The sequence below is a fragment of the Leptopilina boulardi genome, unplaced genomic scaffold (genome assembly GCF_019393585.1).
Source record: "Leptopilina boulardi isolate dan_hultmark-lab unplaced genomic scaffold, ZJU_Lbou_2.1 LbouV2_25, whole genome shotgun sequence".
NCBI classification, from domain to species: domain Eukaryota; kingdom Metazoa; phylum Arthropoda; class Insecta; order Hymenoptera; family Figitidae; genus Leptopilina; species Leptopilina boulardi.
The window spans coordinates 561,660-585,052 of NW_026137807.1; the positions used below are offsets into that span (position 1 = coordinate 561,660).

A 23,393-nucleotide genomic window follows, 5' to 3' on the forward strand; every position below is an offset into this window, starting at 1 on the left:
TTGAAATGATGAATTTTTTTTCGATTTTTTTGGATTTTTTCAAATTTTTTTTAAACTTTAGGGGTCAAAAAATCGGGGTTGCGGATCATGAATTTCGCCCACGATTTTTTTACATACCAAGGGACATATAAAGATGTAAAAAGAACAATAAAATTTTTGGTTCCGTATTTAGAATTGAAATGATGAATTTTTTTTCGATTTTTTTAAATTTTTTTTAATTTTTTTCAAACTTTAGGGGTCAAAAAATCGGGGTTGCGGATCATGAATTTCGCCAACAATTTTTTTACATACCAAGGGACATATAAAGATGTAAAAAGGACTATAAAATCTTTGGTCCCGCATTTAGAATTGAAATGATGAATTTTTTTTCGATTTTTTTTGATTTTTTTGGATTTTTTCAAACTTTAGGGGTCAAAAAATCGGGGTTGCGGATCAGCAAATTCGCCCACAATTTTTTTACATTCCAAGGGACATATAAAGATGCAAAAACAACAATAAAATCTTTGGTCCCGCATTTAGATTTAAATTAATGAATTTTTTTCGATTTTTTTTCAATTTTTTCAAATTTTAGGGGGTGTTTGGGGTGTAATTTGTGTAATTTTTTTTTCTAAACTGTATTTTTGGTTGTTTTTCATTAGTTTGTACCTATTTTAAGGAATTTTATGTAATTATTAAAAAAAAATTTTTCGTTTAAGATAAACGTTGCGTACTTCAGGGAGGTCAAATTAAATACCAAGATTTTTCTACTAATCGCGGAAAACTAATCAAATTTTATGTTCAAATTTTACTATCAAACAAGTTCCGCTTATAGATAAGCGTAATTTTAAAAACGAATCAATTGACCTATTATTGAATCTTTTATTATAAAATATTACCAAGTTATTGATGTTGAAAATCTATCTCTACAAACGCCTAAAAAATTCAACTTAACACCTTTTTAAAATTATTATAATACTTATTAAGTCAGCATAAATTGATCGCAAAAAATCTTCACGAGGTAGCAATGTGTTCATGAAATGAACACAAAAAATTCATACTTCAACTTGACAGCGGTTTTTATATTATTTGTTTTAACCTCTGATCAAAAATGATTCTAAGAAACAAAAGAGTAAAACAATCTAACATATATAGCAGCTAAATGTTTTTGGGGTCGCTGATTACGATTGTGCTGATGAATTTTCAAAATTCAAAATGGTGGATCCAAAATGTCGGACACATTTTTTAAAACTTGCTTGGATTTGCTTCAAATTTGTTACTGGGAGGGGGAGTTTTCGAGGTCGCTGATTACGATTCTGGTGTTATTTTGGCAAAAAATTTAGAAGTTTTTGAATACAATCGAACTAAAGAAATAATTCTGTAAATAGATGAATAAATTTATATAATCCTGAAAAAGAAAACATTCCTATTGTTAGATCCACAAACATCAACTAGGATCCGCGATTTTGAGAAACTATCAACAGATTCGTAATCAGTGACCCCAAAAACCCCCGAGTAACGAATTTCAAGCAAGTTTCAAAAAATTATCCGCCATATTGGATCCGTTATTTTGAATTTTGAAAAACTGATATCAGATTCGTGATCAGCGATTTATATGTGTTTAAGTAATTGAAATTCCTCCTTATAAAAAATTTGTGCTACAAAAGGTTAATAAACCCGAATAGACGGTATTTAAGGAAGATAAAATGAATAGTATTCGAATAAGTATACGCAGTAATCGGAATATTCGAAATAGTATTCCAAATGGTATTGAAAGTATATAGAGTATACCAAATAATATTCTAACTTGAATACATAATCTCCAATGTATACCTGAACGTCTTCCGTAATATTCGAAACGGATATGACAGTACACTGAGTAAACTAAGCTGAATCTTCAAATGGATCATCTTAATTTCCTAAGTATACCAAAGTATTTAGAGTAATCTTGAAGGTCTTCAGAAGTCTCTTAAAAGTATGAACATCTTACGGAGTAAATAAAATGAATACTGCAGTCTTTGAATTTTTGGATACTTAATTGGTGATACAACACATAGATGGCAGAAATAAAAAATTAGAATGGCACTAATAAATAAATAAAATGATACATAATAAACTGAGATTTACAGTATTTTATTTAAATTTTAGTATTATATTTTGAGTAAGAACTACTAAACATAACTGATAACAAGAAAAAAGATTTTTTATTAATACTGCAAAATATTTTTATTCTAAAGCAGAGATTGGAGTATTTTTTCGTTTTTAAAGGTTTGCCACATCTGGTTTGCATTAGGATGACCAGTCAAGGGTTTCTCGATGCAAGAGGTTCTATTTTATGAGTTTTTCGATACCTGTTTTTTTCTTATAGATTTATTTAGATAGAAAATGTGTTAATTTTGAAGATGCAAAGAGACGAAGAAAATGTGTTTAAATATTTAGTATTTTTTTCAAAAATTTTCCTAAAGCAGACCTTCAGGTTTTCAGTTGCTTTCTATCATTTGCCAGGAACGAAGGGGAACCTACAGTCGGTAGTCAGTGAGTTCAAGTGAAGAATTTATTGAGAATTTATTTATTAATTATTATTTTAATGTAATATTTAAAGTTTTTTATTAAACGAAATAATTTGAAGTGTAAGATAATTCTTTAACTAAAAATATCCTGCACTAAGTGAAACAATTCGTTAATGACAAATTACCCATCGAATGGTACGAAATCATATGCTGAAAAAATTATAAAGGAAATCAAGTAAGTTTTTCATATATTTTTTATTTACTTAAACAGAAATTTATATTTTATTACATATTATAATATCATATTAATATTATAAATGTTAACCTTGTATTCACTACCAAGTGTAATAGTTTATTTAATAAATTATTGTATAAAATATTATAACAAAAAAATTTTTCATAAAAAATAATTTAATAACATTAAAATATTTAAATATATATTGATTAGAATGCAACTTAAAGTTGACTTTTTTTCAGGTACGGAATTATGAGTTTTATAAAGGATATACCATATTACTTATCGCTTGAAATATTTAATTCAGATAGTTATTTTATTTATTTGTTAGTTTATTTTTTTTCTTTATGTTTATCTATTTATTTATTTAACTTGTATATTAATTAAGTATTACATATTTATGTATATAAGTAAATAATTAAAACAGAGTTGAATTAAAAATAAAACAACCCAAAAATTTATTTAATAAATCCCCATAAGTGTTACATTTTTTTTTATCCCAAAGAACATTTAATTCTTATTATACAGTGGACTACCTGAGTAAATTCCCCCTCGTTAAATTGGCATATTTTTTATTATAATGATAAGTGAAAGGTTGATGAGATAATGATTATGCTCATATTAACATAAACGTATATCGCGCCTTATATATAATATGTTGAGCTGAATCGCATGATTCAAAATCTCACTAGATGCGACCAGAGAAACTTTCCTAGCGAAAGTGAATTTTTAGTTACGTATTACTTTTTCATAGTCATTCCATAGTTTAATGAATTTCCGCAAGTGTTAGCATCCGTGTAGTTGTTGATAGTTCTTTTAAAATACTCTTTTGTGAAAAGTGAGTGATCTTTTGGTGTTTTGTTTAGAAAATTTTTTTTAATATAGAATAATCATAGTCATGGAGGTAAGTTTATTTAAAAAATATAAATTAATATACTAGTTTTGCAATTTTTGAAATTTTATAGTATAGTTTCTGTTTTATAATTTTTTTTTTAGAATTCAAGCCCACACAGCACGTAAGAAATTTTCTGAACACTTTTTAAAGTTGATCTACCTTTAAAATATTAATTTATGCGAAACTTCAGGATATATTTTTTTAATATTATTTCCTCATATGAGAAAATGTTAAATAAATATTGTACGGCAAAGTTTGAGGCAATATTAATTGCAATGTTTAATTTTAAGTTAAATATTTTATCACATGCAGTCTTATTAATGGTGAACAAATATTTTCTGAGCTTTGTTGGTTAATATTTCGAAGATTTCAGATCAACTTTAAAAAAAACACGTTCAGAAAATTATTTCTTGTATTGCATTCGAGCTGAGAAAATTGTTAAAATACTTGATCGACTTCATTCGATTTGCAAAAAAACAACTTATGTTTTTTTCACAACGATTAATTATTTTTTAATTCTTAAGTCTGTGTATAATTAATCAAGAACTGGAGTATAACTTGACTTTTGACTTTGTATAATGAAAAACTCGTTGTTACAATTTATATAATGCTGAAGTTCACAATGTTTATGATCAACAATTAGAAAATATAATTATTTTTTAAAACAGAAAATTGTAAATTATTTTAGCTAAAAAAAAAAATTTTTAACCCTTACCTAACACCATGGATCCAATAGACTCGACCATTTTATCGAGCTCAAATTAATTGAATATGTATAGCTTTTGAATATTTTGCTTCCTCGTGGAGGAAGCTATGTAGTCCTTTCGTTTATAAACTTTTTAAAAATGGTGAAAACAAATTTTCCTCTATATAGAAACATGTTATATGAGATCCTGATCAATTGTCCGGATGTATGTATGTGTGTGTGTATGTGTGTGTGGATTGTTTTTGTGAACACGATATCTTTAACAGGTTTTAATGGATTTGGATAAAATTTGGTAGGCTTATTTAACACATTAATCTCTCAAAAATGACGAGAGGATTTTTAAAAATACCCAAAAAAAAAAATTTTATCGTCTTTTTTCCAAAAAATTTTTTTTAATTGAAAAAATTTTTAAATCGAAAAATTTAAGGTAATATATAATATAATCGTCTTCTTTATGTCAAGATGAATCGATTGATATATATAAAGTATAGATTTGATTGAAATTTAAAGAATTAAAGAAAGTTAAAAAATCAAAAATTCTCATTTTAGCTAAAAAATTATGTGTTTATTTAAATTCATGTTTATATATAAAATAATTTTATTCCCTGCATTGAAACGAATTGGTTGGTATATATAAAGTATAGATTTGATTTAAAATTTGAGAATTAATAAAAATTGAAAAATCGAAAATTCATATTTTAGCTAAAAAATTTTGTGTTTTTTTTAAATTCAAGTTGATGAATAACATAATTGTATTCCTTGCATTAAAACGAATCGATTCGTATATATAAAGTTTATGTTACACTCAAAATTAATTAAAATTTTCTTTATTTTTCAAAAAATTTAATTAATTTAAAACATTTTTAATTCGAAAGTTTTTAAATCAATCAATTGAATTGGACAAATTCATTGATTCCTTCACGAGGAAGCGAATTTTTTGCTTCACACAATGAGGAAGCATAATGTTTATGAAATAAACATAAAGGACCCCCTACTTGTTTTATATTTTAATATATTAAATTCTTAGTAATTTTCTAAGTTTTTTGATACAATTAATTCGATACAAAAAGAATAAATTAGTTTCAAACATTAATTATTATAAATTTTTAATTTTAACTTAAAAAGTCACATTTTATTCTGAAAAATAAATAACTTTTTTGCAAGTCCTGCTGTTGTGGTAATTTTTTCTTATAAAGAATAATACATCATAACCTTAAATTTTTAAGTTAGAATATTAAAATTTAAATAACTCATGAATTTTTAAGTAAAAACATGCAATTTTTTGTTTTTATTTTTCACAATTTTTTTTAACTAATTTAAAATAAATTAATCCATGTAAAACAAATGAAATTTTAAAAAACACATCATAAATTAAATTTTTGTGTAAAGATATTCAATACCGACTGTACAATATACGTTTGAATATGTCGGGTCTAGCAGACCCGTTGGGCCATTTGCGTTTTGAACGCCGAATTATACCAATTAAGGGTTAATAATAGCTAATAATAATATTTTTATAAGTAGCTTAATATACTATTCCCAATGCATAACAGAAATAAATATTATACGACTTTATTTTTGTGAATTTTATCATTATATTAAAAAAATATTATTTTTCTATATCAAAAAAACAAAAATTTTAAATAAATAATATATTTATTTATGTACAAGTATACGGACAATGCATTTTTTATCAAAATTCAAATAAAATTCATTAATTTAGTAAAGAATATATTATTATACGTGTATGCAAATAATTTTGGTTATTTATCGTAAATCTCACTTAATGCAATACATAGTTAAGATATACAGGGTGTTCAAGTATGGAAACTTGCAAATATCTCGAAAAGTACGAATTTTCGTAAAAAATGTTTAAGACAAAAGTTGTTCCAAACAAAAAGATCTACATCTTTGAAACCAAAAAAATTGGGCCCGGGTCCCAATGTTGGGTCATACAATAAAAAAGTGTTTTTTTTTTAAATGAAACAACTAATTTTCAGTATCAAATTTGTAATCCCCACGAAATTCTGCGATCAGACATGTGATATAAGTGCCCAATATATTGGGCCTAATCCAAGATATTAGATCCAAAAATTTTCTACAGATAAATAAATTTCAAAAAATCGCATTTTGGAGGGATTTTGAGTTTACAGGATTAGAAATTCGAAGCTAATTTTCAAATTGGGTACAGATTCCAATGTAAGATTCCGCGACCCAATGTGAGGTCCACAGTAAAAAAATTAGTTGTCTTAAATAAAACCCATTAATTTAAAGTATTCAATTCGTAATACCCATGAATTTCTGGGTTTAGACTTGTAGTACAAAAGCCAAAATTATTGGGCCCTCACATTTGGTTGCGGAATCTTTCATTGGGCTCTGTTCCCAATTTGAAAAGTAGCTTTGAATTTCTAATCCTGTGACCTCAAAAACCCCCAAAGTTGCGATTTTTCAAATTTATTTATTTGACAAAAAATGTTGAGCCCAATCCCAGACATTGGGCCCAATATTTTTGGCTTTTGTACTACTAGTCTAAACCCAGAAATTCATGGGTATTACGAATTGGATACTGAAAATAAACAGGTTTTATTTAAGACAACTAATTTTTTTACTGTGGGCCTCACATTGAGCCGCGGAATCTTCCATTGGGCTCTATGCCCAATTTGAAAATTAGCTTCGAATTTCTAATCCTGTGATCTAAAAAACCCTCCAAGATGCGATTTTTTACAATTTATTTATCTGTAGAAAAATTTTGGATCTAATATCTTGGATTGGGCCCAATATTTTGGGCACTTATACCACATGTCCGATCGCAGAATTTCGGGGGGATTACAAATTTGATACTGAAAATTAGTGGTCTCATTTAAGAAAAACACTTTTTTTTATTGTATGGCCCAACATTGGTCCCCGGACCCAATTTTTTTGGTTTCAAAGATGTACATCTTTTTGTTTGGAACAACTTTTGTCTTGAACATTTTTTACGAAAATTCGTACTATTCGAGATATTTGCAAGTTTCCATACTTTTGGAACACCCTGTATATTATATTGTCATATTGACTGATTAAAATATAGGAAGGGGGGGGGGTCAATTTTAATCTACTTATTTTTAAATTATCCGAAGGAGGTTATTTTTTTTTGCTTGAATCATGTGGGTTTTAAAAACATACAAAGTGGTCAGAAAAAGAAAATTTTAATTTTAGACCAGTTTAGAAATTAAAGTTTTAAAAATATATAAAAATTTCCAAAATTGTATTTCTTTCACAATTTTTACTATTTTCTTTCGTCAATTTTTTCCACACTTTTTTTTAATGATTCTTAAGAATCTCACGCATAAATTTAAAAAAAATTTTAATTGTTTAAAAAAAGAAAGAAAAAGATGAGTTAAAACTTCATACATTCATTTTCAATATTAAACTTCTTTCATTATTTTCTATCGCCAAATTTTTTTTTTACATTTTTTTAATAATTCTTAAAATCTCTGACATGGATTTTCAAAAATTTTAATTATTTAAAAAAAATAAAAATTCTAAAGTTGTCAAAAATTAAAATTTTCTCTTTAGACCACCTTTGTATGCATTTAGAACTCAATAAATGATTCAAGAAAAAATTGATTAATATTATATACATATATATTAAACGTTATAAGCTAATAATTTTCCAAATAAAACAAATGTTTTTTATTTCTATGTTTCAGTACAATATATATTGTCAATTATTATTGTATATTATCTTAATTGTGATAATAATAATTATCATAAACACAGTAACTAAAGGAAAATGTACAGATTCTAGAAGATTAGATGGTCAAGTTATAATTATTACCGGATCAAGTAGAGGTAACTGTAAAATTTTCAAAACAAGTTTATTACTTTGTTTTATATTAATAAATTTAGCGAAATATTATTTAAACATTGAAAACAAATTTTTATCTTCAGTTAATTAAAAAAAATATTAAAAATATATTTTAAGTCTTTATAAAAATTTCGCAGAAATAAACTGTCAGGGGGTGGAGGATGAAAATGTTAACGCCTTAAAAAGTCGTATAAACGAAGAAATAAATTTATTTTAATATTTATTCTTTTTTTTTGTCAGGAATTGGCAAATGTACCGCTTTAGATTTAGCAAAAAGAGGAGCAAAAATTATCATAGCATGTAATGATATAATTGAAGCTAATGAAGCTAGAGGTATATTTTAAAATTTTTATTTTTCCAAAAAGTTATACAATTATATATTATTTATCTAAAATTTATAAAAATTTCCACAGACGAAATAATAAAAATAACTGGCAATGAAAATATTGAGGCACACTTTTTGGATTTAAGTTCATTTTTGAGCGTAAGAGAATTTGTAAAAAATTTTATTGCCAATGAAAAACGATTAGATGTTCTCATCAATAATGCTGGTACTGCTGTAACTGCAAAGAAAAGAACTAAAGATGGTTTGCCATTGGGATTGCAAGTTAATCACTATGGTCATTTTTTGCTGACAAATTTATTAATTGGTAGGTGTTAATAATTATTATTTTTTTTAGTAAGTCATTTTAAAAAAAAAAACTTAACGTCTATAGGTACATGGAAAAAAAGGAATTGCTTACAGATGCTAACTGATGTTTGCTATCAGATCCATTGAAAATTAGTAACCACAGCTAAATTTTTTGCTATAACAACGAAAAAGTTTGCTATGATAAACAATATCAGTCTTAATTTTTTTAAATTTACTGTCACAACAAACTTTTTTGACCCCACAGCAAATTTGTTCACTGTCCCTATATTAGCTAACGTAATTTGATATGAAACCAAATAATTTGCTGCCACAGCAAAATTTTTTCTTTGCGTGTATATTTGAAGTAAAAAATTGTTTTTAATAAATGAAAATAAAATTTTTTGTACCTTTTACAAGGAGAGATTAATAATGTGTATTTATACTTTATATAAATTATTATTCTATATAGATAGTATTTTTAAATTATTTAATTTTTAGATTTATTAAAGAAATCAGCACCTAGTCGAATAATTCACGTGTCATCAATATTGCACATACTTGGAAGATTGGATTTTGATAATATGAATTCTGAGAAAAGCCATAATATGACAACACTTTATTGTGACAGTAAATTGTATAATGTGTTGGGTAGTAACGAATTCGCAAAACGTTTAGAAGGCAGTGGTATGAAAAATTTATTTATAAAATACGTTATAAAAAAAAAAAAATTAATATACTATTGAAAAAAATTTGTTTTTTAATGTAGTTTTTTTATTCCCACATGATTATTTTTAAAGGTGTTACATCAAATTGTGTGTATCCTGGTGCTGTCAGAACTAATATTTTCGAACATATTTTATTACCAATCAAAATGATAATTGTTGTTTTGGGAATATTGTTCTTCAAGGTAAAAATAAAAATTATTTTTTATTTATAAAAGTAATAAAATTAATTAAATACAAAACAAAAAAATTTTTCAGACTCCAGAAGAAGGTGCTCAAACAACTATTCATTTAGCAGTTAGTGATGAAGGATCAAAAGTATCGGGAAAATATTTCGTGGACTGCAAGGTATTTTTATTATTATCTAAATTTTTATATTATATTTTCTTATTACTTTAACAGCATATGATTATTAGGTCCACAATGTTAATTTTGTTGGGAATTTTTTTTTTTTTTTAAATGAAATGGATTATTGAACTGAGATTTTGAGTACAAGTTAAAAATATAATATAAGGAATGGTTGTTGCGTGCAAAAATTGTAATATTTTATTGAATTATTAAGAGTAAAATTCTTGAAAAAATTAACATTGTGGGCTTAACAATAATATGCTGTTAAATTGAATGATTACTTGAGGCATTTCATATGAGAATACGGGGTCATGTCTCGGATTTATCTCAAAATTCGGTAAATTGTAGTGATAGTGGTGCTAAATGAGTGTACAAATTTTGAATTTGAAATTTTTATTATTTTTCGAGATATTTACAATAACAAATTTGAGCAATATTTTTTTGCTTTACTTATAACTTTTTTCCTATTAAAAATAGAGAAAAACTTTGTAAATGTTTTTAACGCAGAAGACCTTAAACTTTTAGAAAAAAATTATTTTTTAAAAAAAATATTAATTTTTAAACATTTTGGTTAAAAAATAAAATTTGTTTATAACTTTTAAACATGTTCTCCCTCATTTAGAAACGCGAAAAAAATCATGATTATTGTTTAAGTCATAATAAATCGATGGTTAAATTTTTGAGATGGCATTATTTTTTGTTTTCGAGATATTAATTAATTAACTAACAAAAGTTAATAAAAAATGAAATATTTTACGAACAAATAAAATTAGAGTAATTTTAAAAAGCCGTTTATTAAAAATAGTTCATATAGGGCTCGTTGGATGCGGATTTTGATAAGCATTCTAATGGTGTTTTTCAAATTACTCTTATTTTATTTGTTCGTAAAATATTTCATTTTTTATTAACTTTTGTTAGTTAATTAATTAATATCTCGAAAATAAAAAATAATTCCATCTCATCAATTTAACCATCGATTTATTATGACTTAAACAATATTCATGATTTTTTTCGCGATTCTAAATGAGGGAGAATATGTTTAAAAATTATAAACAAATTTTATTTTTTAACTAAAATGTTTAAAAAATAATATTTTTTTTTAAAAATATTTTTTTTTTTAAAGTTTAAGGTCTTCTGCGTAAAAAACATTTACAACATTTTTCTCTATTTTTAATAGGAAAAAAGTTATAAGTAAAGCAAAAAAATATTGCTCAAATTTGTTATTGTAAATATCTCGAAAAATATTAAAAATTTCAAATTTAAAATTTGTACACTTATTTAGCACCACTATCACTACAATTTACCGAATTTTGAGAAAAATCTGAGTCATGACCCCGTATTCTCATATGTAATGTAAGGTTCAATTATAATTAAATTAATTATAATAATAAACTTAATTATTCGATTTGAATAAGTTAATTTACAGTTCAATATTTTCAGAACATAAATTGTTTAAATCGTCCATATAGTAATGAAGATAGGCAAAAGTTTTGGGATAAATGCTGTGATCTTGTAGGACTGAAACCGGAAGAAAGATTAATTTAATAATTTTTATGAACAACTGTTTTCATTGTATAAATTTAATATCCTTAAATATGTATATATATATAATATATAAATTTTTATGGGTGTTACTAATTTCAGATAACAGTGTTAAAGAAAAGTATCTTTCTAATGTTTAAATATATTTATATAAGAAATGTCATCTTGAGATCTCTATTTTTATAAGAAAAAGAAATGCGCATGTTCATCATAAATAAATTATGAAAAATAAAATTTGATTGAATATAATTTTATTATAATTTTCTATCGTTTCTATGAATTTCATATGTAACTGTTAAATAATATTTTATATATATATACGTAATATATGACAAGTGACTTTTTGCCAATTACTCATCCTACTTTCTATTTGAAATATAATTCATTGGGAACGTATGAATATTACCCACATTAGATCTGTGTTGGAATTTTTTTTTTGCGTCAAATTAAAAAAATTATCGAATTTTTATTTAGCAGAATTTTATAAAGTGGATTTTTACACATTACATTTTACAGCTGGATCAATAATTTAGAATTGAAAAAATTTTAATAAAATATTTAACAATAATAGAGTCCGTTTTCACCGTGTGGATAAATTTAATCTTCCGAGAAGTTAAAGGGGCAGTAGATATATATTCTGCGCCTGCGCAGAAGCTGTATACAAACATTCTGCGCAAACGCAGAACTGCCTTTAACCTCTCGGAAGATTAAATTTATCTACACGGTAAAAACAACCTGATACATAATTAAATAAATTATACAGAGGTGTTAGAATACAAAATATTAAATTTTCTTAACTTCTAGATAATTAAATTCTACAAATAAAAATGATCAGTATTTATTTTCATATGCTTGCAGTTGTAAGAATCTTTATTTGTTGGTGAGCAAAGGAAAAAGACTGTCCCACAATTTCATTCTTTTAGGATATATCACACCATTTTTCATAATCATAGAGCAATTATTAATTTCTAAATAACGTTTTCTCAATGTTGTGAATTTCTTCCATTTAACATTCTCAAATAATGAATTATGATTGGGAATTGGTTTGCCAGTTTTAGCAAAATTTTCAAAAATTGCAGTCATCTTTTCTACCATTGATATTTCAGGGTCACCTTTGACAAATTTAGGAAATCTTGACATATAAAACACATACATCAATTCATCGTGATGTGAAACACCTGAAAATGAATTATTAAAATATGATAATTCGCAGTAAGTCCCGTATGTTTATAATTTTAATTATTGCTTTAAAAAAAAGTATTACCAAAGGGTTTTTTAGTATCGGTCCAAACAATGTGACTATATCTTCCTTGATAGGTGAAATGATAATAATATACCGGATATTTTGATACAGCTGATAATAAATTAATGAACCGATGCTCAGAAAATATGATAATGGCATCAGAATAAAGCTGAAATACAAATTTAATAAATTGATAATCAAAAAGCATTGTCTCAAATTAAAAAACAAAAATTTGTTTTCAAGATTTGAACCTTGTCGGTAAGCTAACGATGACTAACGAACTATGAGGCTGACTACACCGAGAGCCAATCAGGAGGGTTAAAATTAATCCTCTGGCGTACTAAACAAGTGGACTAAATTTTGCGTCTGCGCAGAATGTTTGTGTACATCTGCGACCATGGTTGCAAAAATGACAGGTTAGAAAAGTTCGCTGGCTTTGGCGACCATGTGATCGCCTTTTCTAACCTGTCGCTATCGCAACCATGGTCGCAGATGTACAAAAAACATTCTGTGCAGATGCACAATTTAGCCCACTTGTTTAGTACGCCAGAGGATTAAATTTAATCCTCCTGATTGGCTCTCGGTGTAGCCAGCCTCTATGTGTTAAAATGTATAAAATGAGAACATATTTAAGGGGGACGTGACACATTCTTATAAATCAGAATATGTGTTCTTTATTTTTAAATATTTATTTATAAAATTAGAATATTTTTAAACTGAGAATTATATAATAACTAGCAAAATTACACGCGCGCAAGCGCGCGTCCAACTTTAATTGCAATGGTTATTTTAAAATAATAATATTAATAATAATAATAATAATTCTGCATCAGTGGAGTATTAAATTAATAATAGGTATATTTCTAATTTTCACGTTATCATTTATTTATACACAGAAAAAAATGAGTTTGATGTTATATAAATAAATAAATTTAAGTAAAAATTTTAAAATATAAATATTAAAATTTTAGAAATAAATATTTTTGATAAAGTCAATGTTCGATGAATTTTTTATAATCTTTTAAATTACAAAAAATTAATTATGCTAAATATTTTTTTGTATTTTCTATAAATATTTCGTTGCAAATGAAAATTTTAAATTTATGTTTTTTTTTCAAAAAATTTAATTAACTGATAATTAATAAATATTAAAAAATTATGTAATCAAAAAGAAGTTTAAATTAACTGAAAATTATTAATTATATTTTAAAAAGTATTAAGCAATTAAAAAATATTTAAAAATTTTGAAAAAATAAAACCTAAAAAAAATTTGTAATGTTTTAAACTTTAAACTTAAATTAAAAATTAAAATCAAATAGAAAATTTTTTAAAAAAGCAAACTATTTTTATATTGTTTATAGATAAAAAAATATAACAATTTAATAATTAATAATAATAAATTTATGAATAATAATATATAATAAATAATAATGAATAATGAAAAAATAATGAAAGATAAATAATAATTATAAGTTAAAATGTTCTAATTATCTGTAATAATCATTATATTTAAAAAAATGTATATATAATATAATAATTTTATAAATAATAATAAAAATTATATTATAATTGAAACTTTTTTTTCTATAAATACCAAGTTGGAAATATACTGGTGCTGCACACAATGAACAATATTTTTTTTTACTTTAAACTGTCACTTAGTATATGACTTAATTAATGACGATGAATAAAAATATCCGTCGTGTTAACCATAAAATATTACGAAATCAAGAATTGTCAAAATTTTAGAAAAACAAAAGGAACAAAATACGACTAACTTCAAGTGTGGACAGACGGAATGAATGAATGAATACGGAAATTATTATAGTTAATAATTACAGAATATTGTTTATTCGAATTTCAAGCTTTTTCTCCAATGGTAGATATAAATTTTGAATTTAAAATAAATTTTTTTCTGTAAATTGTAAAGCTACATAAATATGAATATTCCCTTACTTGCCCTATGCCTTCAATATTTTCCAAAGTAACATGATTATTTATATAAAATTTTTTTAATTCTTTACTAATGCATTCAGTTCTTGAAGTATTCCTCTCATATTGGAAACTTATGGGTGCAATGTGATTCCAATTTGAATTCCACTGATCGAGAAAAAAGCAATTTCCTTTCCGACACAATTCTATTGGATCTAGAATGTTGTTATTGATTATAAAATGTAATAAAAACTAGTTTCATTTTCTTTTTAATAAATTAAAATTTAGTTACAGTTATAATATTATATTCTTAAAACAAAAATAAAATTCTTAAAATAAAAATATTATTTAATCTAAGAATTAGTTCTATTGAAGTTACAACGACAATATTATTGTGAATTTCAGAAATAGTCAACATCTTCAAATACAATTAGGTACAAATCAGAGTACTATTTAGGGTTTGCAGTTTATGTCTTCTTATTGTTGAATGAATAATATTCTTAATTAGGCGCTATTATATTATATTCTTAATCCCTTCGCAGTCTAGTAGAAAAATCGTTTGTGGGCTCAAAACGGTCCAAAAATGTTTCCAAAAAAATATCATATCATCGTATTGAAAGTTTTTGGGGTCGCTGAATCCAAATTTAAGGTCAGATTTAAAAAGTTCAAAATGGCGGACCCAATATCGCGACCCAATATGGTAGAATATTTTAAAATTGATTCGATTCATTCAAAATTCGGTACTTGGGGGTTTTTCGGGTACCCGAGTACCAAATTTTGAACGAATCGAATCAATTTTAAATTTTTCCGCCATTTTGAATTTTTTAAATCTCACCTCAAATTCGGATTCAGCGACCCCGAAAACCTTAGTATATCCGAATTACGTTTAGTATTTTTTTTCTAATGTAGACATATATATCCAAAATCACAAAGGTGGCACGAGTTTTTTTTGGACATACTATATGGGCCATCGACTGTCAAGGGGTTAAGTTTAGATTATCGTTTTTGCGGTGCCCTGAATTTTTTTTTTTTAATTTTCCAAAACTTACAAACAATAACAGCAGAAAATTCATCTTTATTAACACCACCAATAACAGGAACTGGTGCAACTCTTCCTTCTCTTATTGAATTTATTGGTTCCTCAATTAGAAATCTTTCAACACCATCCACTTCCGGTTCTACGATCGGGATCCATTTAACAACAGGATCATGGTACCATTCCTGAAAAAGTATAGTAAAATATTAAAACATTAATAACTAAATTATGTAAATATTAGACAATGAAGAATTAGAAAAATTAAATATTAAAATATGTAAAGATTAAAAAATTAAACTAAAAGTGAAAAAATTAAAAAATGATTTTTATTTTATAAGACGTACATAAAATATATGCATTGAATTAGCAATGTCTTGTGCTGGTATAGTTTGCAAACAATCGACAATTTCGTCAACAGAATTAGTGGAACAATTGAAATATTTAGCTTGTTTGATGGCCATATCTTTTTGATTTGTGCCCAATAATCTTTGACCAGTGACGGAACCACTCATTGCAATTGCTCTATGAAACAATCCTCTTGACATTGGCGATACTAAATGCATTGTAACGCTCCCTGATCCTGCGCTATAACCAGTAATTGTAACAGAATTTGAATCACCACCAAATACTTGAATGTTCTTTTTTACCCAACGAAGAGCTATCACTTGATCCTTAAGGCCCATATTACCTAACAGTCTCGGATGAGCAGCACTCAAAAATCCTGATTAGAATTAACAATAATCTTAATAAAATAAATAAATTAGTAACAAGAAAACTTTCCAAATACTTAAAATCAAAATGATTTACACAAAAATTAAAGCAATCTGATCCAAATATAAATAGCCCAATAAATATTTGACATTTTCCGCCTTATTCGACGCTCCGCTTTACCCCACTCTCCACTTAAATAAATTTTTTTTTAATTTATAATATTTATCTATAAACATAATGGCTTTCGATACCGTTATGTTGTGCATGCGTTTTATCAAAGTTGAAGTGTTTTTGGACAAAATTTTAGGCACTTTTGTCGTGACAACGTCTTACTCTGAGATCTGGAGAGTCAGTCAGAAAAATTGGCGTTCATATCGACAGCGATTTCTCGAAAATTATAAGTCATATTTTAAAAATTTTTTGTTATTCGGTTAATTTAGGTTTAAGGCCATGTGAGACAAAGACACTTTTTGGTAGTTCCAAGTATTCTCGGAAATGAGAAGAAATTTCGGGTTGAAATTTTGAGGAATGATAAAAAAGGGTTGAAGGAATTGGGCCGTTCTACTTATTTACTGTAATTGAATAGGAAATAATTTAAAAAAGTAATTAATAGTGGAATTAATAGGTTTTTGTTATTTCGTTGAGCGGCCACTAACTCGAATTGGCGCTAGTTCCTGGACCACTGATACATTCACGCAACGTCTGTGTGTACCCCCGCCATGTTGACTTCAACTTTCGTTCAAAAATGGGAATTTTCAAACTTTTATTTTTAATACTTAAATGCAAAATATTGCTTTAAACCGAGAACAGCGCCATTCTGAATGCTATTTTCTATCATATTTTCCAAATTTCAACCAAAAATTCTTTTCCATTTTAGAGAATACTTGAAAATACGATACCATGTTTTTTGCATGGGGGTCACGTGGGTATTTCCCACATGGCCTTAATCTCGATGCCACACATATTTTTATCAAATTTGGAAATGAAATTTTTTATAACTTTCTATATTACCGACCGGTTAAAGATTTAACTACATATTAGTGTATGCCCTGGCGGATTGCATGATGCAAATGCTTCACGAAATTAGCGGAGCATTCGTGGAACACAAGGTTAAGATTGAAATTTTGTCTCAAACATATGAAAAATGATGAAATTTTAAAGTCTTAACCCGGAAGTTGTCTACAAGAAATGTATGGCACACTTTTTGATTGGTCCGGAAGATGCTGAGCTACATTCAAATAATGTTGAGAAAAATTTTCGAAAAATTAAATTAGCGAGATAATCGTTCGGGAATACCACCAATGAAATAAGGAAAAAGTTTCGAATCTAAAATGTACAGCGCACTTTTCGATTGGTCCAGCGGATGCTGAGCTACACACAAAAATATTTTGGAAAAATTTTCAAACATTAAATTTTCCAGATAATCGTTCGGGAATACCGCCAAAGACTTTAGAAAAAAGAATCGAACAAAAAATGTATGGCGCACTTTTTGATTGGTCCAGCGGATGCTGAGCTACACTAGAAAACAAATTTGGAAAAAATTTAGAAAAATTAAATTTGCGATATAATCGTTCCGAAATACCGCCAATAAAATAAGGAAAAAGTTTCGAACGAAAAATGTATGGCGCACTGTTTGATTGGTCCAGCGGATGCTGAGCTACACTAGAAAACAAATTTGGAAAAAATTTAGAAAAATTAAATTTGCGATATAATCGTTCCGGAATACCGCCAATAAAATAGTCAAAAAGTTTCGAACAAAAAATGTATGGCGCACTTTTTGATTGGTCCAGCGGATGCTGAGCTACACTCAAACAAATTTTGGAAAAATTTCGTTCAAGATTTGTTTTAACATTTCTTGAACAGAGTACATGAATGATTGAGGTTATGTTTTGATATTATTCCTGTGCAAAATTTCAGTAATTGGCATTACTGTGTGAAGTAAACATTAAATGAAACCAAACCTTTCATCAAAGTTTGGTCACTATAAGCGGGTCGTCATTATAAACGGATTCTACTGCAATTAAAAATCAGGAAATGAAGTAGGCGCAAAAAACCTACATCTAGGGTTTCGTGGCTGTTTAAATTCAGATCAGAAGTTATTTGTATATAATAAATAATTTATAATTACACTGGAGACTCCCAAGAGCGGTCTTCCCGAGAGCGGACGAACTATCAGCGCGGGGTGGTAAAGAGGGAGGAGAGAAGAGATGGGCGGGATCAGAAACAGAAAACAGGAGCGTCTGCTTTGAGTGTACCGTTACTATGCAAGCAGTTTTATTGGCTTATTAATTACTAAATTTTAAAAATAAAATATTAATTATAAAATGAAAACTTACAATACTTTACTATAAAAACAAAATGTATTAATATTTATAATAATATGTGTCTTGACGCGGTGAAAGGGACCTTATGGACGAAGCTGAAGTACGCAACGTTTATGATAAACGATTTTTAAAAAAATAATTTTTTAAAATGAAAAATTCTATAATTTTTTGCTTAAAAAATATTTCTTGTAGTTTTCATTAATCAACAAATTATAAAGAAATATTTTTTAGGCAAAAAATTATAGAAATTTTTCATTTTAAAAAATTATTTCTTTAAAAATCGTTTATTATAAACGTTGCGTACTTCAGCTTCTTCCTAATGGTCCAATTGCAAATTGCACTTTAAATGTTCATAATAAAAAATGAATTGAACAAAATAATTTCTAATTTTTGGAAATCATATTATTTGAGTTGCTCTTTCATTTCCAAAAACTAGAAATTATTTTGTTCAATTCATTTTTTATTATGAACATTCAAAAGTACAATTTGCTATTGTACCATAAGGTCTCTTTCACCGCTTCAGGACACATATGTAGAATATATTTTGCTAAAAGCACTGGTAGTACATTGTACGGCCCTGAGTGTTTATAGTATTCCACGTCAAGGACATTTTTCCGTAGAGCGGACTAAGACTAATGCCGTACGCTCTTGGGAGTTTCCAGTGTACATTATTTGCTATGGTTGCTATGGTAATGGTTGCCATGGTAACGGTTGCTATGGTATCTGTTACCATGGCAATCATTGAGTGTACGACGGACGGACGCCAAAGCGAAACTATAAGGCTTTCGGCCCTGGGCCACGGAACCCTAAAAAATACGTTGTCACGCTCAAAATTCTTCGTCCGTGTAATAAATACAGAACCCACTTTAATTTTTTTTTAATAGCTTAAAATAGTTAATGAATAAATTATTTTTTATTAATTGAATTAAAAGAGAAATCACTTATATTTTTTAAATACCTAAAGAGCCGAGTCGATAATTAATGGTAACTAGGACAACATCTCGATCTAACAGATATTCAGGTCCAAATTGGTCACTTTGACCGGAATAGGAGTAAAATCCTCCTGGATGAATAAAAATTATAACTGGCCTATTCACTTTTTCATTTGCACTTGGTAACTGAAAATGTAGAAAATTATGAAACAAATGTTGTTTGTTATAAATAAAATTAAATGAAAAATTATTTAGTTTAATGTAAAAAAAATTTCTTTAAAATTTAGAAATAAACTTTTTTTTTAAATAAAGAAGGGTGAGTAGTGACTAATTTTTTAAAGATTTTGAAGACTAAAATTAATTTTTTCTATTACCTTAGTTGTGTAGACATTAAGTCGAAGACAATCTTCGGACATTATTGTGTAATTAAGTTGTGGACATGCAGGACCCTCTTTAGAGGCATCAAACACTTGATCCCATGGTTTCACAGGTACAGGTGGCTGTAAAAATTATCTTTTAGTAAAATTCAATTTTATTACAAAATATTTTTATATAAAAAATAAACAATAATATGTATATAATAATAAATTATTTATAATAATAATAATAAATAAATAATAACAAAAATAAAAATAAGCATTAAAAATAGTTACAATCTCTTTTTTTGACTTATTTATAAAAATCACTGAGTGACAAATAAAAATGATTTAAAATATTTGAAAAATATTCCTTCTTTAAAATGTTTCAAATTCTAAATTTTTTCAATTCTCACTTGAAAACGAAGTTTTCCAATTGGAGGCTCAGCATATCTTACACCTCGGAAAGAGTAAATTTTTTTACCCAATCGTGTTGTCATTAAAGAACCTTTTATACTACCGAGGCCATTTAAATTGACAATCAAATTTTCTTGTGCAAGTACAGTATAAAAATTCCAAAATATAACAAGATATAAAAAATTAAATAAATCTTGTCTCATTTTAATTTTCATAATTTAGAATAAATTAATTGTAAAATTTACCACTATTTTTAATTATTCACTTATATATTATTAAATAATATTTATTTATTTAAACATATAATAAATGTTAATGTAATATAATACTAATAATAAAAAAAAATATTGTAATATTTTATTATTTGAATGTTTTTAAATGCAAAAACAAAATGATCGTACAGTTTGAAACTGATGCAAATACTAAAATAATAATTCAAGTTAAGACAATTTATATACTTCTACCAACAAGGAAAAAATTGTAAAAATAATTATTTATTTATTAAACATGTAAAAGAATTTACAAAAGACAAAAAATGCCCATTTTATTCTCAAAGTAGTAAATAATAAAATATCTGCTCATTAATAATCATGTAACAGAATCTTAATAAACTTAAAATAGTTTTAAAAAAAATTATAGACAAATAACATTAGGCTTAGTTTTCCCTGCACTGTACACGGAAAACTAAGCCTAATGTTATTTTGGGTATAGGTCTCGTGCTTTTCTCGTGCGGCGTCACATATGTGTATAAATTTTTATTTGATCATTATAAAGAAGATAAATTCATATATAACATTTTCGAAAGTAAAAAATAAATGGAATGATAAAAACTTTTTGCTCTGATTTTGAAAAAAATATATATATTCTATACACACGATTTATCCTCCTTTGGCAATATTGTCTATATTAAGAACACTTTAAAGACGACGATTCATATATTATTTTTTATATGCAAAACAAGAAAATATTTATTTTAAAAATACTGACATTATTCCTGCTTGATTTGATAAAAAACTAAAATGATTATATAAAATAAAAATAGCATTTTATGCAGCTTTTATATAATATATCAAATTGAAAAAATATAGTAAATAAAAATTTTTATTCTTTGACAAAATTTTACCAAATTCAATATTTTCAGAGATATAAGACATTGAAAAAAGGTCTACTTTCATATTAAGCCAAAATTTCGAAGATTCATAACTATAAAATTTGGCCAATTATATAAAAATAAAAAAATACGTATTACATGTTTTTCAACAAAGAACAAGAAAAATATATATTTAAACGAATTTAGAGTGTCATAGGTAAATTTCACGTGGAATCGCCCTTAGTTAATATTAGAGTTGAAATTTTTTTTTCACTCCTTAAAAACAGCGTAACTTTTTAGAAAAGGCGATTATTACGTCAACAAAGGGGAAAAATTTTAATGTATTAACCTAGAAACATATTCTGATAGTTAATAAATTTTTTAAAAACTGATCATAATTTTTATAAAAAATTTAATGAATTAATTTGCAAATAGCTGTGCCATTCCAGGAGTTTTTTTTCACTTTTTGGAGTAACCTTTCCAAATTAAGTAAAAAAAATTTTTTTATAATATTTATTAATATAAAGGTCCAAAATAATCACTTTTTACGTAAAAAACAATTGTTTATTTAAAAAATACAACAATAAATAATAAAAAAAATTCACTTTTTTTCAGCACCACCAAATAAATTGGTTTAAAGATAAAAATTTTCCTTATTTTTCAAGCTTTAATACTGCACAAGAAAAATGACGTGATTCGAAATAGTTAACTCACAATTTATTAAACAATGTTTGTTTTCTTTTTTGTATTTTATTTATTCTAAAACGTCTGCTATTGCTGCGCGCGACGTTCGGAAGTTGTCGCTCTCGTTATTGAGCAGAAGCTTATTACACTAGCGTAGTAGAAAACATGTGTAAAAAGTGAGGTTAAGTTATCATTGAACGAAACGTAAACATTTCTGGTTATCACATTGAATGGTTTTTAATTACCTACTTTGCAGTAAAAAATCATAAAAAACATTTTCGAAGGATGAAAAATCTCACTTTTCACACAACATGTTTTTTTATTACGCCAGTGTAATGAACTTCTGCACAATAACGAGAGCGACAACTTCCGAACGTCGCGCGCAGCAATAGCAGACGTTTCACAATAAATAAAATACAAAAAAGAAAACAAACATTGTTTAATAAATTGTGAGTTACCTATTTCGAATCACGTCATTTTTCTTGTGCAGTATTAAAGCTTGAAAAATAAGGAAAATTTTGATCTTTAAACCAATTTATTTGCTGGTGCAAAAAAAAGTGATTTTTTCCATTATTTATTGTTGCATTTTTTAAATAAACAATTATTTTTACGTAAAAAAGTAAATAAGAATCACCAAATTTTTACTTCCTCATGGAGGAAGTATTTGTATTTGAGATCAAAAAGCAATTACCAGTTCAGTAGTTACTATAAAATAATTATTTTTAATTATTTTTTTTATATAGGGTTAACGAGAACCCACCTAGGGTGAGTTAAATGTTTTCTTCTTTGTATATTGCAATAAAAACTTAGAATCATTCAGTTTGTTTCTGAAATTGTTATATGTTACCAAATAATATATTTTATTATATTTTGTTGATTTTGCTTCCTCGTGGAGGAAGCTTTGTCGTCCTTTCGTTTATAAAACTTTTCAAAGTGGCGGAAACAAATTTTTTCTTTATAGAAACATGTTATATGAGATCCTGATCAACTGGGTCTTCCTCTACTCGGATCTGGGTGTCAATTTTTTTCTACACTTTTAAGTGTATTTTGTGCAAGAATATGCAATAAAATCGTCTGCCTAAGAAAAATTAAATTTTTTTGGTAAGTTTTTTATCCTTTCGGATGCGTTTTTGGTCATAAAAAGGGTCTTCCTCTACTCGGATCTGGGTGTCAAATTTTTCTACACTTTTCGGTGTATTTTGTGCAAGAATATGCAATAAAATCGTCTGCCTAAGGAAAATTGAATTTTTTTG

At 26.3% G+C, this 23,393-nt stretch overlaps 2 protein-coding genes across 2 annotated transcripts; one reads left to right on the top strand and one right to left on the bottom strand.

Moving 5' to 3' along the window:
* Positions 1–3,391: 3,391 nt before the first annotated feature.
* LOC127280774 (retinol dehydrogenase 12-like) lies at positions 3,392–11,664 on the top strand. Its single transcript, XM_051304022.1, has 8 exons — positions 3,392–3,625; positions 8,015–8,156; positions 8,413–8,505; positions 8,586–8,822; positions 9,302–9,487; positions 9,601–9,710; positions 9,784–9,873; positions 11,314–11,664. The coding sequence occupies exons 1-8, from the start codon at positions 3,620–3,622 to the stop codon at positions 11,416–11,418; spliced, it is 969 nt and encodes a 322-aa protein (XP_051159979.1). The 5' UTR covers positions 3,392–3,619; the 3' UTR covers positions 11,419–11,664.
* A 279-nt stretch (positions 11,665–11,943) lies between these two features.
* Positions 11,944–20,718, bottom strand: LOC127280773 (juvenile hormone esterase-like). The gene is made up of 8 exons (XM_051304021.1): positions 20,366–20,718; positions 19,968–20,093; positions 19,620–19,779; positions 15,971–16,347; positions 15,640–15,811; positions 14,615–14,805; positions 12,680–12,827; positions 11,944–12,593 (listed from the first exon to the last, which is right to left on the bottom strand). Exons 1-8 carry the CDS (start codon positions 20,579–20,581, stop codon positions 12,286–12,288), a joined length of 1,698 nt encoding a protein of 565 aa, XP_051159978.1. The 5' UTR covers positions 20,582–20,718; the 3' UTR covers positions 11,944–12,285.
* Between the last annotated feature and the right edge of the window lie 2,675 nt (positions 20,719–23,393).

What these genes read in the sequence shown, in the direction of transcription:
- LOC127280774 (XM_051304022.1), top strand. An exon ending in TATTACCGGATCAAGTAGAG is followed by an intron (nt 8,157 to 8,412) that starts GTAACTGTAAAA and finishes TTTTTTTGTCAG; the next exon opens with GAATTGGCAAATGTACCGCT. An exon ending in AATATTTCGTGGACTGCAAG is followed by an intron (nt 9,874 to 11,313) that starts GTATTTTTATTA and finishes CAATATTTTCAG; the next exon opens with AACATAAATTGTTTAAATCG.
- LOC127280773 (XM_051304021.1), bottom strand. Translation starts at nt 20,581, where the DNA reads ATGAAAATTAAAATGAGACAAGATTTATTTAATTTTTTATATCTTGTT. An exon ending in ATTTTCTGCTGTTATTGTTT is followed by an intron (nt 14,806 to 15,639) that starts GTAAGTTTTGGA and finishes ACAACATTCTAG; the next exon opens with ATCCAATAGAATTGTGTCGG. An exon ending in CGATACTAAAAAACCCTTTG is followed by an intron (nt 12,594 to 12,679) that starts GTAATACTTTTT and finishes ATTCATTTTCAG; the next exon opens with GTGTTTCACATCACGATGAA.